At 29.7% G+C, this 17,059-nt stretch overlaps 2 protein-coding genes across 5 annotated transcripts in view; one reads left to right on the top strand and one right to left on the bottom strand.

Annotated features, from left to right (window-relative positions):
- Window positions 1-301: 301 nt before the first annotated feature.
- Window positions 302-17,059, top strand: part of LOC142238262 (uncharacterized) — an 18,135-nt gene continuing 1,377 nt past the window's right edge. The window contains exons 1-2 of the mRNA XM_075309867.1: window positions 302-419; window positions 16,810-17,001. Of these exons, the coding sequence (XP_075165982.1) occupies window positions 16,900-17,001 (102 nt within the window). The 5' untranslated portion in view covers window positions 302-419; window positions 16,810-16,899. The remainder of the gene's footprint in view (window positions 420-16,809; window positions 17,002-17,059) is intronic.
- Window positions 373-11,370, bottom strand: LOC142238261 (O-acyltransferase like protein). Of its 4 annotated transcripts, none has more exons than XM_075309863.1 (13): window positions 11,259-11,370; window positions 10,389-10,681; window positions 7,269-7,431; window positions 6,362-6,490; window positions 5,922-6,294; window positions 4,519-4,684; window positions 2,123-2,202; window positions 1,829-1,942; window positions 1,382-1,743; window positions 1,175-1,317; window positions 1,009-1,117; window positions 783-946; window positions 373-683 (listed from the first exon to the last, which is right to left on the bottom strand). In XM_075309863.1, the coding sequence occupies exons 1-12, from the start codon at window positions 11,320-11,322 to the stop codon at window positions 894-896; spliced, it is 2,049 nt and encodes a 682-aa protein (XP_075165978.1). In that variant the 5' UTR covers window positions 11,323-11,370; the 3' UTR covers window positions 373-683; window positions 783-893. The 4 variants fall into 4 exon arrangements, with proteins under 4 accessions (XP_075165978.1, XP_075165979.1, XP_075165980.1 ...); XM_075309864.1 differs by having other exon boundaries at window positions 7,389-7,431; XM_075309865.1 differs by lacking the exon at window positions 11,259-11,370 and adding an exon at window positions 10,821-11,017.

The raw sequence follows: 17,059 nt of genomic DNA, 5'->3' as shown, positions 1-17,059 counted from the left end.
TATTTATATAAAAGAACATTTGTTATTACAAAGTAGGTTCTAAATCCTCTTTTCCTTACGTTTCGTAAAGCCGGCAGAGAACTAAACTGGGTGACGCCGACGCAAACTGTATGATATTTGAGAGAAGCGCCGACAAAAACTGCATGATATTAGAGAAATTTTCCTCATGACAACCACCTACTGACGCAGTTTCGCTTTACAGTTTCGTCCTCTTGTCTTTTTATTCTCTCTGATGTTGCATAGAAAATTATAACAAGACAACGACTATTTACAATAAGATAGAGTTTCATCCTTGTATTGAGGGAAAATGAACAAAAGTGATCGTATTGAAAAATGAAAGGAATTATTTCAGTTTTATTTGAGAAATAAATGTAGTATTAAGAATATTTTGTTTTATTATTGCATTTTTGTTTTAAGAGGTAAGTAGTATTCAATTTCACATCTTCAATTTCAAATATAAATATAAAGTCGATACTAGGTAACAAAAAAGCAAAATTTTAAAGCCGAATTAAAGTAAACTGCATAATATTACATTAGTTATTGTTGCAACAGTCGAAAGAAAACGATGTTATAACATTTACATCGAATAGTGCACCCTTTTATGGTGGGAGTCTATTCCATTATGTTCTCCGTATAACAGTTAATTGATGAAAGTAAGTGGTAGTTGCTTGTCGTTAGTATTCCTGAAATTTTTATAATGGTGGTTATAAATAATTACAAAACTATAAAAATGTGTTGGAATTTTTTACTATCTCGTAATGCATTTAACATTGATTACTAACCCAAATAGCTGTGATATGTAGAAGTTTTGCTGCAGACGTAATAAAGAAATTTCCATTCTCTGGTTAAAGACTCTTAGGATCTCAAGAATTTTAATTTTGAAATTACGAATATTACTTCATTTCATTGCTATGGTTACTTTCATCTCTGGATTGAGTACTTATCGCTAAAGAAAAAATAATATTATTATGATTCCATACAAATATTATAGATTTTGATTTACTTTACCTTTTCTTAAGATAACATTTACCACATTTCCCATGGGATATTCCAGGAATATCGTGAGGATGAATGCAACAATTATTGAAAAATTAAAGGCCAATAAAATTTGACCTATCTGAAAAGACAATAGTTAATTCAAAAAGGTCTTCCTTAGTTTAGCTTTTATACTTACCACATATGTATTATTCAAATAAATTGGCGAGCGAAAATAACCAAAAAGGATTCTTAAAATTGGAACATGCCATAAATACATTTGAAATGTGAGTCTACCTAATATTCGAAAAATTCCGCACTTTGCAATATTGTAAGCCAGCCCTAAACAAAACATACCATTAAACATATTTAAAATTTTCTATAATTTCAAGTTTTTTTAACTTGCCTCCAAATTTCATTAGCATACTCAATAAGACAAATGAACTAAAAACATTCCAAATGCTACGATAAAAGCCAGCATAAAGAGACACCAATAGAGAAGGATCTTCCGATTTATGATTCACCACGAAAAGGCCACTGAATAGTAGACCAAATCCAATTAAAAGTAGTACCATCAAAAATGGAATTTGAATTTTCTGAACATTTATATACTTTGCCAAATTAGATTTGATTTTTAGAAATTTTTTTGAGTTGGCATATATTTCTGAACAAACAAACCCCATTAGATATCCACCCAGATTGCAGTAAAATGGACTGTAGGCAATGTATAAAGTCGGCGAATTTTGAAAATATAAATAACGATAATATCTACAAGAATCAAATAAAAATATGCATTCCATTTAACAAAACGAAAGATTATACTGTATTTCAAGAAAGCGAGGGTTTCACTTACTCCGGTCTTAGATACGTAGAAGCATCCAATCTATAAACGTATGTTAAAACTCCAGGCACAAGGATTGATAGTATTCCAAGTGTAATATAAATAGGAATCCGCATATATTTAAACCTGCAACAGAAATAAAAAGAAAACTCAACAAATACGTTTTAAAGTTTTTTGTACATTCACACTGCTTTCCAAAGTATTCGTTGTCGATGTTTTCAAATCACATTTTCATACAAAAAAGAGATTTGAAGTGTAAAAAACGCGATTTTATTTATAGTGTGTATGGCACTAAATTAAACTTACTTCGATGTTACTATCAAAACTATAAGATACAGTTCATAGAGTTGCATGTCTGTTGCAAGGTACCATGTTTGATGGGCGCACTATAAAATACAATTTTTATATTAATTTTATTTATATTACACTTTTAAGACAAGCTTAAATCAATTCAAATAATTAGGAGTCAAATCAGATTAAAATCCTAATATGTTAGTATGTTATACTATAATATAATAGCCCATATAATAGTATACTATGAATTTTTAATGCAATTTTTGGTGCAGAATTGCATTAAGTTTTCAAAGTTTCGCGAAGCTGTGACAACGTGATTTTTTCCCAAAATTGGGGATATTTTTTTTAAATTTTGGGATTTTTTCAAGAAATCGGTTTAATCTTTTTTAACGATTTTTTTTTCTATAGAAAATTTTGTCTAAAATTTGTTTCTATAGGAAATTTTGTCAAAATTCTATTTCTATAGAAAATTTTGTCAATATTTTATTTCCATAGAAAATTTTGACAAAATTTTATTTCCATAGAAAATTATGACAAAATTTTATTTTCATATAAAATTTTGACAAAATTTTGTTTCTATGGGAAATTTTTGTGAAAATTTTGTTTCTATCGAAAATTTTGTCAAAAATTAATTTCCATAGAAAATTTTGTCAAAATTTTATTTCACGCTCAAAATAAACCCAGCCATGTGAATTCAAATCGATGATTTGACAGTGGCATAGGAAAAGAGATATGTTTGTTTCGAATTTATTTCGGCATAAGCCGGCTATCAATGTAAAACCTTTTTTCGGAGGGTTCAAGTGTGGTTTTTGTTGGGTTTAATAAACTGCCTGAATTTATTCTGATAATTGGTTGATAGTTTTGCTGCAAGTAGAGGATGCTGATGAGGAATGTGGTAATTCCGAAACGTGCGTCCATCCAACCATCTTGCAGTCTATAGGGCTTTGCCCAAATAAATTTGACAAACATTCTTTTCCTCTGTTGGTTAAGCTACTCTTGTAGTTTAGTCAATGTATGGTTTTAAGCTGAAATAAAAAAACAACAACAATGCTTAAAGAACAAAACCAACAATAACAAAACAAAACAAATGGAAAAATTTTATTTCTATAAGAAATTTTGTCAAAATTTTATTTCTATAGGAAATTTTGTCAAAATTCTATTTCTATAGAAAATTTTGTCAAAATTTTATTTATTTATTTATTTATTAATTCAATATAATACAAAGGCCTAGTGGCCCACATAGTGTATTACACAGTAACAAATCATTACCATAGGCTTCAGAGTAAAAGGACTTAAAAATTAAGATCCTTACAACTATAGAAAATTTTGTCAAAATTTTATTTCTATAGAAAATTTTGTCAAAATTTTATTTCCATAGAAAATTTTGTCGAAATTTTATTTCTATAGAAACTTTTGTCAAAATTGTATTTTATATATGAGATATGTTTGTACGAATTTATTTCGGCATAAGCCGGCTATCATGCAAAACCTTTTTTTCGGAAGATTCAAGTGTGGTTCATTGTTGGGTTTAATGAACTGCCTGAATTTATTCTGATAATTGGTTGATAGTTTTGCTGCAAGTAGAGGATGCTGATGAGGAATGTGGTAATTCCGAAACGTGCGTCCATCCAACCATCTTGCAGTCTATAGGGCTTTGCCCAAATAAATTTGACAAACATTATTTTCCTCTGTTGGTTAAGCTACACTTGTAGTTTAGTCAATGCATGGTTTTAAGCTGAAATCAAAAAACAACAAAATTTTGTTTCTATAGAAAATTTTTTCAAAATTTTGTTTTTATGGAAGATTTTGTCAAAATTTTGTTTCTATAGAAAATTTTGTCAAAATTTTATTTCTATAGAAAATTTTGTAAAAATTTTATTTCTATAGAAAATTTTGTCAAAATTTTATTTCTATAGAAAATTTTGTCAACATTTTATTTCTATAGAAAAATTTGTCAAAATTTTATTTCTATATAGAAAAATTTGTCAAAATTGTATTTCTGTATAGAAATATTTTTAAAAATTTTATTTCTGTATAGAAAATTTCGTCAAAATTTTATTTCTATGTAGACATCTTCTCAAATTTTTTTCTATATAGAAAATTTTCTCAAATTTTTATTTCTATAAAGAAAATTTTCTCAAATTTTTATTTCTATATTGAAAATTTTGTCAGAAGTTGTTTTCTATAGAAAATTTATGAAGTACCTCTGCAAAATCGACCAAAACATCAAAATTCTACCAAACTACTAAAAAATCTACTATTTCTGGTATTCTATCAACTACCAACTTTGGCAACGTGTCTATCACCCAATTTTACTACTGGAATATTTAGAAGTAAATTTTGGTTCATAAATACAAGGTGACCGTATTACTGTCCTGATTTTTATTTCTTAACCGTTTGCCACTTACGCTATCTTCCATCATAAAGTTATTTATCATAAAGATATTTTTCCACCAATAAGTTGTACAAAATTTGCGTTCTCCTTCCACCATGTGCTGCCAGTAGGGACCATCACCAAAAGACTTGAGTAATGTAGCATTGAAGAATACCAAAAAAGCTAAAGATGGCAAAATCCTGAAAAATTTCATTTATTTGATTTACAATAGCACCGTCATCCGTTGATGACGGTGAAAGCTGTAGACTCCTATTAGAAAAAAAAAAAACGGAACAATTTGTAATAATAACAAAAAACTGTGTTATTTATATTATAATAATATGAAACAACTCACTACAAAATATTGAACGAAATCTTCGCAAAATCCTTCCTTATTTTAAGAATAACAAGTAAGGAAAGTCTAAAATCGGGAGGGCCGACTATATTAAACCCTGCACCACTTTGTAGATCATCATTTTCGATAGCACATCAAATCCGTCCAATCTGTTGGGTGCTATATATATATAACGATTTATGTTCCCATACACATATATTTATATATTTATTTATATTTATGGTAAATCTGACACGATCTGAACAAAATTTCTTAGAGTTCTTCAAAATTTTAAATTTAAGTCGGCTAATGCCCTGGGGTGGGGTGTTAGTAAAAAAAATATGGGAAATATTTAAATCAGATCCAATTTTGAGCCAACTTGGCAAAAGTGTATTTATGATTTATCAGTCGATAAATATGTATTAGAAGTATTGGCGAATTGGAGTCATTTTTACAAGTTTTCGACTTAGCAGTGGCGATTTTATAATGAATTTTGTATTTTGGTCATTTTTGCCCAAATCGTATAAACATATATGTGGAAGCTATATCTAAAACTGAACCTATTTCAATGAAATTTGACATAATTTACTATAGTACTATTTGTTGTTCTTGTGCAAAATTTCAACCAAATAGGGGTAAAACTCTGGCTTCTGTGGCCATATAAGTGCATATCGGGCGAATGATATATATGGGAGCTACATCTAAATCTGAACCTATTTCTTCTACAATCAATAGGGTTTTATTCTGACCCAAAACAGAAACTTGTGCCAAATTTGAAGTCGATTGGACTAAAACTGCGACCTGGACTTTGATCACAAAAATGTGTTCACAGACAGACGGACATGGCTACATCGACTCAGGGACCCGCTCTGAGCAATATTGCCAAAGACACTATGTGTCTATCTCATCTCCTTCTGGGTGTTGCAAACATATGTACTAACTTATAATATCCTGTTCCACAGTGTGGTGCAGGGTATAATAAAGGTAGACTTTCACTAACTGAATTATTCAAAATAGCTGCATTTATAAACAAAAGTCTCCTTTTTTCAGTCAGCTTTAATCTAAAGACAAAATAATAAAATAATAGGAATTTTTTGTCACACCTTAAATATCGGTGAAAAAATATTTGTATATACACCAGCGAACATGTTTTAAAATCGCTTTTCGATGTCACTGGTTGTAGTTTGTCGAATTTTAACTTCATTAGGAAACCAGTTAAGACGAAAAATATCTGTATAAGAGTGGTGCCATTTTGGAAAATTATAATTTCTGGCCGATACAAACTATTTTCAATGAATATAGGATTTGCCAGAGGAGATGCTGTTGTAACCAACAGTGTATGACCCCAAATGACAAAGAATATCGTAAATACACGAAAGAAATAAGTAAATTTCAATTCATATTCATCGATAGATGGTTCTGCAATAAGTTTTATGAAATTTCTGCTAATTGAAAAAGATGTCAGTAATTGAGTTCCTGCAAAAATAAATAATAAAAAGAAAACAACTTCTTATTATATTTGATAGTAATAATAATATACTACCTGTGTCCAGTGGTATTTGATGGTTATTAGAGTCATTGTGACATTTCAAATTGTAATCGTATATTGTTGAGGTGATGTTTAAGAATACCAATAATGCTATAACGGAAGCAGCAAAAATAACACCATAACCTAGATGGGAAAAAATAATTAAAAATTTTAGTTTTTGCAGTTTTAAATAAATAAATATGAAGTGACATATATATATAGTGATACAAACGAAAAAATCGCCTCTGTATGAATACTTCCAAACAGTGTATACTTCAAAGCAACAAACACAAATACCAGTCATTTTAGATTTTTAGAGATTTCGAAACGTATAAGGCACATTGATGAACAATGAAATAATCAGACCCTTATATTATACATTATATTGTATATATTATACTAAAGACTGTTTTTCATATGTTTGGGTGTAAAAATTATATGTTTGTAACTCAAATTTTTTAACACAATATTTTTAAGTGCAAGTTTGGAACATATATGTTAATATGTTAGAACATATTATGTTTGTGACATAAAATGTTTGTAAATATAATATGCTTAGATGTAAACATATATTAATTTAGAAATAGCCTATAAACATATATATGTTTAGAAAGAGAGACCTAGACAGTATGATGCAAGTAAAATAATGGAAGCAACCAATTGGCGCCTTAAAAATATATCTACACTAAGAAAATTTCACTAAAATTTTTTCTACCAGTGTATATGCCCTAAGGTGAAACATAATATACAATACAAACAATATTTTGTTTGGGCCAATCCTGAAAATATAAATGGTTGAAGCAAAATGTGTTTGGGGTATATGTTACAGAAGCAACCTTTTTTGAGGGTGTATATACTTAATATATTCATGGTATATCGAAGATACCTAATTTTTAAATTTCAATTGGTGTATTTCAATTACCTGTATAATCATCTTTTTTATTTGGCTCAATGCAATATTCGATGAATGTATTAAGGCTTAGATTGTATTGTCTACGGAATTCATAATTAGCACAATCATCCATTATATACGTTAAATTACCTAAGTTTTTCCGTCCATAAATCCTTTTGTAATAATCAGTTACCTAAGAAATTAACAACAAAATGTTATAATATATTTTATTACGAAAACATAATTAAAAATCTCCGATTCATCAGGAAATTCATTTGAATTATTCAATTAAATTTTTATTTGAATTGTATGCAATCACAAAACATACTTGGTTAAAAATTAATTGATTTCTTCGGTAAATAAGTTTATTTTATTTTATTAATTATTTATAATAATGTTTCTTTAACCCTTTCACTACCGATTTAAAAGTAGACATTGCAAAATTTTGTTTCTTCAGAATTATTTTATTATAGTGATATCATAGTGATATAGAGTACAAAACAACAAATTTTGGAAGTATACTTATGTAAACATGAGGGCTGTTTTCTTTAAGCACTGGATGCAACATTTGTATGGGCTATCCAGAACATCGTTGCACTGGTGTTCTATCCAGAACAACTCATCAGTGCAAGTCGCGCCGATTTTGCCGGATTGTATTTTGATAAAGTGATTCACAATACCAACTTATTGTGACTAATTTATCAAAAAACATGAAATTCAAAGTGGTACAGTGTCATAAATAATCGCAGCATATTTATTACAAATTGGAGCATTTCATATATTAAAAATGCAAGATTTAACTTCTTTTCTGTGATTGTTTTTAAACAGCTGTTGCATATTTTTGGAGATGTTCTGGATAAGCGAGTACTCTGTTTTCTTTTAGTCCTTCACGGCTTAGGGTATCCAGTGCTAAAAGAAAACAGCCCTATGGATGTAGCAAGATGTCCTCCTAGGTGGACACTGGTAGTCAAAGGAGTCAATTCAATTAAATATACTTAAACCAATTTTAATCCGTGACCTTCAATTCTGTTAAAAAATGTTGTTTTTTTCTGGAAAATAATAGTATGTAGATATTGTTTGGAAAATATTTTGTTTTTTGTTTTTTAATTATTTTTCAAAATACTTATGGGACAGGCTAATTTCATAACCTACTTCTATGTATCCATGTTTACCAAATTTTCAGTTTAATAAACATTTTATGTTTTATGCTATGTTATTCAGCCTTTACTTGAGCGTGATTATAATACACGATCTGATATGTAACCAACGATAGAATTGCTTGTTTCCTGAATATTCGAAAGCTTAGTTTTGTTAACTTTTTATCCGAGTTCTGGTTTACGAGTTCAAAAACGCAAATTGGATATTAAATCCTTTATTAAAACACCTTAAGGTTTGAATTTGAATATATAGGATATACACAGGATAAATATTTGTTTGTTAAGCTAGAAAATGTAGATTTTTCATTGCTTGAATGATTTTCACTAAAATTGAGTCAAGTTCCTTGAAATCTCAAAGTCGTAAAAATATTTTTCCAACTGCTATGGGATTTACAGATAATAATTTCGAATTTTGCCATTCCATACAGTGTTGCCAGTATTTTTCGGGCTCTTGTCCCCAAAATAAGACGCTTTCATCCCAAAAAAATCCCCAATTTAGTTTAAAATTCCCCACAAAAATCCCCAATACCGTGTTTGGCTAGTTTTTTGAAAAAAGAAATAGGCTCTGCTGTAAAAATCAGTCATAATCTAAAAATTTTAAAAATATGAAATTTTTGTTATACTAGTTTGCGAGTTACAAAAAGATTACGATTTCAAAATCCAAAAAATTAGACGGGTGCTCAAAATTTTATCTGATACAATCCCTCATCAGAGAAAAAAAATAGGAGTTATGAATCAAATAGTTCTGAATAGCTAAGAAATAAAATTGGGTGATCGACCAAAAGGCGTTGTTGCCCCCATATGAACTCTATTATATGTTTTATATATATTTTCCAAATCAGTGATGTATGCAGGTGTGGGGCCAACATTTCGACCCAAGTTCTTTTTCATATTTTGAAGATTCTATGTACTTCTTTGAGCCCCTTTTTAAGCATGTAGAAGTAAAGAATTTCATATAAACCATAACTCAAAACCTAATTTGTTATACTGATCAGAATTCCCCACAAAAATCCCCAAATTTGTGGAAATTCCCCAACAAATCCCCAAGTCCCCAACTCAAAAATTTTGTCCCCATCCTCGAAAAAATATCCCCGATTTGGGGAAATATCCCCAATACTGACAACACTGATTCCATATAACATTTTTGGTCTAATATTATTTAAACGGTTGTATAAATTTTGCAACCTTTACTACCGATGTCCACTATACAGGACATGACTTAATCGACTTATACTGTATATATCGTACACCCAATTTTCGATTTTTTTTATATCCTTTAGTTAAATAACATTTCCTCTCATACAGAAAAAATCAACAATTACATACTATAAAAAGGTCACCATAATTGCTCAAGGGCAATATCAGAAATGACAAAAAATGGGGATTTCACTTTTTCCATAGAAAAAAACTTGCATAAAATTGACGAAACACATTTTCGACTAAATACAACTGGTAAATTAATATTAGAAGGGCGTCCTTAACATAATCCAACAAAAGTTTTAAATAAAGCATACAAGTATAATGTACAATCGACGCTCAAAGTCACGTCCTCCCAGGTGGACATCGGTAGTGAAAGGGTTAAGGCCGGAACTAAGTTCGGTTTTCGAGTTGAAAATCACTTTATTTTCACGGTTAATTTTTGTAAAAGAATTAGAATTATATATGAAAAATTTCTATTAAATCTTAACAAAAACTATATTAAAAAAACGTACGCATCAATTATGTAAAATTAAAAGCTTTGTAAGTAATTATTTTATTATTAAAGTAACCACATAAATTTCAAATACGAAATATTTTTTTTCATTTTATAAGAGCATATAGTTTCTTATGAATTTTCCGATTATAACTATAGTTGTTTTTTTTCTTTAGATTTGAGGTAAAATTTATCGAACCAATGAGCATCAACGACATATTTGGAATAAACAATATTTAAATTTATATTAACATTTAATTTCTCTCTATATACTGTTTAACTGTTTTTCAATGCACATACCTCTTTATAAGTTGGTGACATCTCATTTCCACTAAAATCGTTTTTCGGCTTAATCGTAATACCATTCAACAATGTATTGCATTTATCTAGTCGAAGACCATAAAATATATAATTATATCGAAAACGATGCATTATATCGTTTGAATAGTTTCTAATTATATGCCACAATTTGGTATCATTATCTGGCTGAATTTCGGCAAAAATTAAACAATACGTAGATGGGTTTGATGAGGAAACTAAATCATCATATTCATCAAATTTGTATAAAGGAGGGAGTTCCTGGTATGTCGTCACTGTAAATAATTAAGAAACAAATACAAAAACACAATTGTTGAAATTTCGTAAAATATTAAAGTTAGGCCAAGCTGGTATAAAATATTGATCCCGCGTTGTAAAATTTTTACAGAGATTTAGAGTTTTTTGAATTTTTACCTAGTAACTTGGCTACTGATGGAAAAACGCGTTATTTACGCGTCAACTATAGACAGTATCAACCGGGAATTAATGCCTTGGAAGCTTTGGTACTTTTGATGACATCGCTAAGATGAACGTTGATGCATTCATATTCTGCCGTATTAGTTTGCAAATTAACTGAACTAGCATACAAATTTAATTTCTTTCAAAAAACCAGTCTTGCAATCTCATATGTGCGATCTATACACAACTCAAAACAATAAGAATTTTATTTTTACTAGCCTTAATACCGTTTTAGAAAATTTCGCATATATGAAAACTAATTATTATTTTTCGATTATAACGATTTCGAAATGCTTGATTGGAACTTCTACAATAAAAAAGTTTTTTTTTTATTATTATAATAAAACGATCATTATCCTTAAGTGTGTAACGTATTTATATAAAAAAACTTACAGTTAGTATGGCCCAGGACATACTGGGCAAAAATTATATGCACACCAATTTTAACCCACAACATTTATCAAACTTATTAGACTCCGTTTGTAACTACCTAGAATGTTAGTGATTGACTGTAAATGAAACATTTTACATTTTATCAACAAGAAAGTTTTTACACGCATCATTTTACGCTTCAATGGTTCAACGTTAAATAATTATTGAGTTTTTGTTTTACAACAAAGGGCATGTCGTAATCAAAGACAATAATCTCTAGGAAGATAGGAAATTGGCTACTGAGGAGATCAAACCATTTACGGTGTTAGTTTCATACTCGAACCAAATGCGTATACGACAAGTATTGACATAGGATTAAAATGCAAATAAAAAGAAATTAAGTGCACGAAATAAATTTCCATAAAGGGGAAAATGTAATTTTTTGCTGTTGCCTAAAATTTAACATTATTTCATTAAGAAAATTAAGTTTTTAATTTAAAAAATAAAAACGAAAAACAAATAAAAAAATAAAAAAATTACAAACATGTATGGAACTAACATGGTAAATGCAACATTTGGTATGACGCAAGCCAATTTCCTATCTTCCTCAAATCTATAATCTTTGGTCGTAATAGTCGTATGTTAAAAATTTTTTATTTATTATTAAAAAAATGATTCTCTAAGATAATATAAGCTTAATGGCAATTTTATTGAGATTACGTTTAACAACATCATTGTATTTTCCTCAATACATAGCAAAAAGTCTGATTCAATAACTAAATTAATTATTCACGAAAGATATAGTATCAATGACAGACTTAATTAGAAATAAAAATTATACATAAATAATTTATTGATTTTGGTTGCAAATCTCAATTAAGTTTTTTATTTGTCCAATCAATAGTTTATTTTATTGTTGTTAATTTATTTGTAAGTAATTAGATGAAATAATTCTATAAGAATTTATACTTTAATGTGAATTTTCCTATTATAATTATAGTTGGATTTTTCTGTGGATTTGAGTCAAAATATAATATACTAATGAAGAGTATGCCTATAGAAACTAATTATTTAAGAACAAAATATTCAATTATATGTTTAATTTATTTGTTTAATTTAGACCCTGCAGTTTTCATACCCCCCACCATAGGATGGGGGTATATTAACTATGTCATTCCGTTTGTAACACATCGACATATTGGTCTAAGATTCTGGGTCGTGGTGAAATTCTGAGTCGATCTAGCGATGTCCGTCCTCTGTCCGGCTGTTCGTCCGTCTGTGGAAATCACGCTAACTTCCGAACGAAACATGCTATGGACTGGAAACTTTGCACAAGTAGTTGCTATTGATGTAGGTCGGATGGTATTGCAAATGGGCCATATCGGGCCACTTTTATGTATAGCCCCCATATAAACGGACCCCCAGATTTCGCTTGCGTAGCCTCTTAGAGAAGCAAATTTCATCCGATCTGTTTGAAATTTGATACTTGGTGTTAGTATATGGTCTCTAATATTCACGTTAAAATTGGTCCATATAGGTCCATAATTATATATAGCCCCTATGTTAACCGATCCCCAGATTTGACCTCCGGAGCCTCTTGGAGGATCAAATTTCACCCCGATCTGTAACAATGCAAAAATGGGTCCAAATCTGTCCATAAATATATATATATATGGCCCCTATAAAAACGGATTCCCAGATTTTGCTTGGGGCGTCTCTTGGGGAGCCAAACTTGGTTCATATTGATCCAATCACACAAAAACTGGTCCATATCGGTTCATAATTGTATATAGCCCCCATATAAATCGACCCCCATATTTCACTTCTGGCTCTCTAATTACCACGGAACAGTTCATATCGGCTAGTAATTTTTTATAGACTCCCTTAATCGCCTATATTGCCTACTATATTTATATTTATTGCCTACTATAACCCCGTATGGACTATCTTACAATTAGAAGATGATGCACTGAAAAAACAGTGAACCCAGCAGGAAGAAATCTTTTGGTTAATTTTAGAAAAAGTTTAAGTTTAGAAAAATTTTTAGAAAATTTTAACTAAACAGTACTACAAACGCTGGCGCCGATATCACAAAAATTAGTAAATATTTTTCGACAAATTCAAGAAACTTTATTAGACATAATTAATTTTTTGCACTAGTTAAAGAAAAATTTCTAGTTTGAAAAAAAAACTTGGAGTTCAAAATTGCAAGAATGTCTTTAATGACGAAGTTCATGATGGACGCATTTGTAGTAAAACTTACAAATTTAAAGAAATAATGAACTATTTTGAGAGAAAAAAGGAATTTAGTAAATCTTTATGCTTAATTTTTGTATAATGTATTCCTGTTGTGTAGTTAATTTAACTAACGTACGCAAAAAATTATTAGAGTAAAGTAAACTTTCTCTAAACATAAAATTTCCATGAACTAAAATAAAGTTAAATTGGCTTTAGTGAAATAGAGAGTTCACTTTTTTTTGAGTGTGTTAAGCAATTTTAAGATACCTTGCCATCGGTTAGTATTACAACAACCCAAGTAATTCGATTGTGGAGGACAGATTTTAATAGAACTTTCTACGCAATCCATGGTGGAGGGTACATAAGATTCGGCCTTGCCGAACTTACGGCCGTATATACTTGTTATTCTTATAATTATGCAAGTTATAAACAAAGACAATAATCTCTAGGAAGATAGGAAATTGGCTACTGAGGAGATCAAACCATTTACGGTGTTAGTTTCATACTCGAACCAAATGCGTATACGACAAGTATTGACATAGGATTAAAATGCAAATAAAAAGAAATTAAGTGCACGAAATAAATTTCCATAAAGGGGAAAATGTAATTTTTTGTTGTTGCCTAAAATTTAACATTGTTTCATTAAGAAAATTAAGTTTTTAATTTAAAAAATAAAAACGAAAAACAAATAAAAAAATTACAAACATGTATGGAACTAACATGGTAAATGCAACATTTGGTTTGGAATAAGAGAATAAACTGTGGGTCGCATGAAATAGGATAAAATGAGAGTATAGTACAGGGTAATATCCTCAGGAGCAAAGATTATAAATTGTAGGAAGATAGGAAATTAGCTACTGAGGAGATCGAACCATTTACTAGATTAGTTTAATACTCGAAAAAAACGTGTATACAAGTATTGACATAGCATTAAAATGCAAATAAAAAGAAATTAAGTGCACGATATAAATTTCCATAAAGGGGAAAACGTATTTTTTTTTGTTGTTGCCTAAAATTTAACATTGTTTCATTAAGAAAATTTAATTTTTCATTTAAAAAATAAAAACGAAAAACAACTAAAAGATTACAAACATGTATTAAACTAATCTGGTAAATGCAACATTTGGTATGACGCAAGCCAATTTCCTACCTTCCTCAAATCTATAATCTTTGCTCAGGAGAAGAGAATAGCCCCATCAATATTTATTTTTGAATGTGTTACATCGCATTTTCAATCGAATTTGATATAAATCAAAGAAGCCACTGCAATTGAAACCCCTATTTTTGCACATACAACTGATAACAATATATTAAGTCCATAGTTTTGTGTTTGATATAACTATGTTTAATATTCTATTTTGTTGTCCTATACATAGTTATTCTTTCTTCTTCCTATTCATTTGCTTCCATCATGACCTGGGCTATTAAAATAGTTTTCTAATAACACCTGTTGCTGTTTATGCTTAAAATAGTTAACCAAAGCCTTTTAACGCCTGCCAATGGATTGGTCAGTATTATGTTACATTGAGAGAAATATTTTTAACTACATTTTAAGGAAGTCGGGATTAAATTGATTGAATTCTTTAATATGCCTAAAATTACAATATATCAGACAAGACTCTTCTTAATTAAAAACAAAGTTTCAAATTAAAAAATTCTGGGAGAACCAAATATAATAACCCCTTCGGCAAAAATATCCTATAATTCTAATGGCCACTTTCTCATCCTCCGATTAATTTTAAGCGGAGGATAGACCTCCAGTTAGTAAAATTTTTGTATGGGATCAGCTGTTTTATCGACACGATAAATAATAACAAGACATTGAGAAACTGGACCTAATTCTATCTTTCGCATATTGTAAACGTGAATATAGAGTTAGCTTTTAGAATTGCACGTTCCAATTCATAAAAATATCACGCCGCTGACTGAGTACAGGCCTACCGGCAGTCACTACTGCTGTGTTTACCCAGTACATAAAATACTGTTTGAATTAATTTCTTAATCAACGCAAGAATCAATCATTAATTAATTTAATTACATATTTTTTAAATTTTTATTAATATTAGGTGTTTTCGGGTTATTTACATACTACATGTAAAGAAATTAATAATATTCCTTACACGATTGAGTGGTTGTAAATCACTAATTTATTCTAAAAAATATTCATCCTTATATACTAAATCTTAAACTAGCTACAATCTAAATATTCTTAAAAAGTAAAGATAAGAACATGAACATAATATTTATGGCCACGCATGTGCACCACAATGCTGCGTTATCAGCTACGGCTACACATGTAATGCGTTTTCATTTTATTATGCCATAAACACTACATATACCTATTTTCTGGGTGTATACAAAAATCATTTCTATATAGAAGCATGTGATGTACATAGAAAAGTTAATTTTACTAACTGTTGTTTTGTTTATTCATATTTTACTACCCATAGGCGTTTTGCACACCTGAATTGGTGCAAACATGAAAGCATTTCGTTAGGCTTTTCATTGAGCACTTGTGAGACTTCTTACCGGACATCCAAAAAGCTTTTCCTCAAAAATGCCATAGAATGGCCATCGCAAAACGCATTTTTTCAGTTATCCAGTGGTTGTTAAAGTGTAAAGACGTTCTTTCGAAAACCAAAAATATTGAAATCTACTATCAAGTGTAAAATAATTGATTGAAATTTAATTGGACCAGATAATTGGATCAATCGCAATAACCAAAAGATTTTTAATCTGTATTAAAAGTGCTTCAAGAAAAAATTTAAAGGAATACAGCTATACGTGGTAAAGGACATCTTAACAAATATAAACGTATCCACCATGGAACAACAAGAAATGAAAGAAAATGTAAATCCATAAGGTTTAACCTTAATTATAATTATCAAAATTTTCAATTACTTAGTAAAAATTTAAAAATGCCGTAAGATATTTAAAAGTGTTATATAATATCCAGCATTTTTCATGGTGACAAGATATGAATACTAAAATATTAAGTTTTTGTGGGCATATGTGACCTCTAAACCCACCTAAGTGACACAGTAAAGAATCCATACCGATGATAGCTGTAAGAGATTTAATCGATATTTCTAGTGCGACTACCTGCAAAAGCAACGACAAAATAACTTACGCATTTTTTTCTTTGTGCTGTCTCGAACGAAAGTTTTTGTTTGTTGGTCTTTGCAATAACATTCGTTAAGTTTTTTGACCTGGGCTAACAAATCAAACACCCACCAAGTACCTCCTTTACCTAGACGCCGACGTTGTCTGGCTGGTTTCAATGTCAAGGTTATGTTAAGATTAACGGAAGGGTTTTTCTTTTGATCTATTGTAGGTTGTGCAAAAACAAACGAACAATAATACAAGTGGAATTCCGGAAAGTTCATTGGGATCGAATATTGGAAAATGTGGTACAAATAAGAATATGGATCAAAATTTTAATATTGAAAAACAATCTGGATCTGCTTGTAGTTGGAAGGAACAACGTTCTGAAAGTCATTATACGGATGCTGAGTCCAACGTTATTGTAAGTTACTGATAATAGTGGAAGGATGCCATTTGGGATTGGGTGTATAATAAATCCT

The sequence above is a fragment of the Haematobia irritans genome, chromosome 5 (assembly GCF_050003625.1).
Source record: "Haematobia irritans isolate KBUSLIRL chromosome 5, ASM5000362v1, whole genome shotgun sequence".
Taxonomy (NCBI): Eukaryota; Metazoa; Arthropoda; class Insecta; order Diptera; family Muscidae; genus Haematobia; species Haematobia irritans.
The sequence above is the reverse complement of the archived record's forward strand: the minus strand, read 5'-3'. Positions and strand labels throughout refer to the sequence as shown.

What these genes read in the sequence shown, in the direction of transcription:
- LOC142238261 (XM_075309863.1), bottom strand. Translation starts at nt 11,322, where the DNA reads ATGTTGTGGGTTAAAATTGGTGTGCATATAATTTTTGCCCAGTATGTC. An exon ending in TCTACGTATCTAAGACCGGA is followed by an intron (nt 1,744 to 1,828) that starts GTAAGTGAAACC and finishes TGATTCTTGTAG; the next exon opens with ATATTATCGTTATTTATATT. An exon ending in TATGCTAATGAAATTTGGAG is followed by an intron (nt 1,318 to 1,381) that starts GCAAGTTAAAAA and finishes TGTTTTGTTTAG; the next exon opens with GGCTGGCTTACAATATTGCA.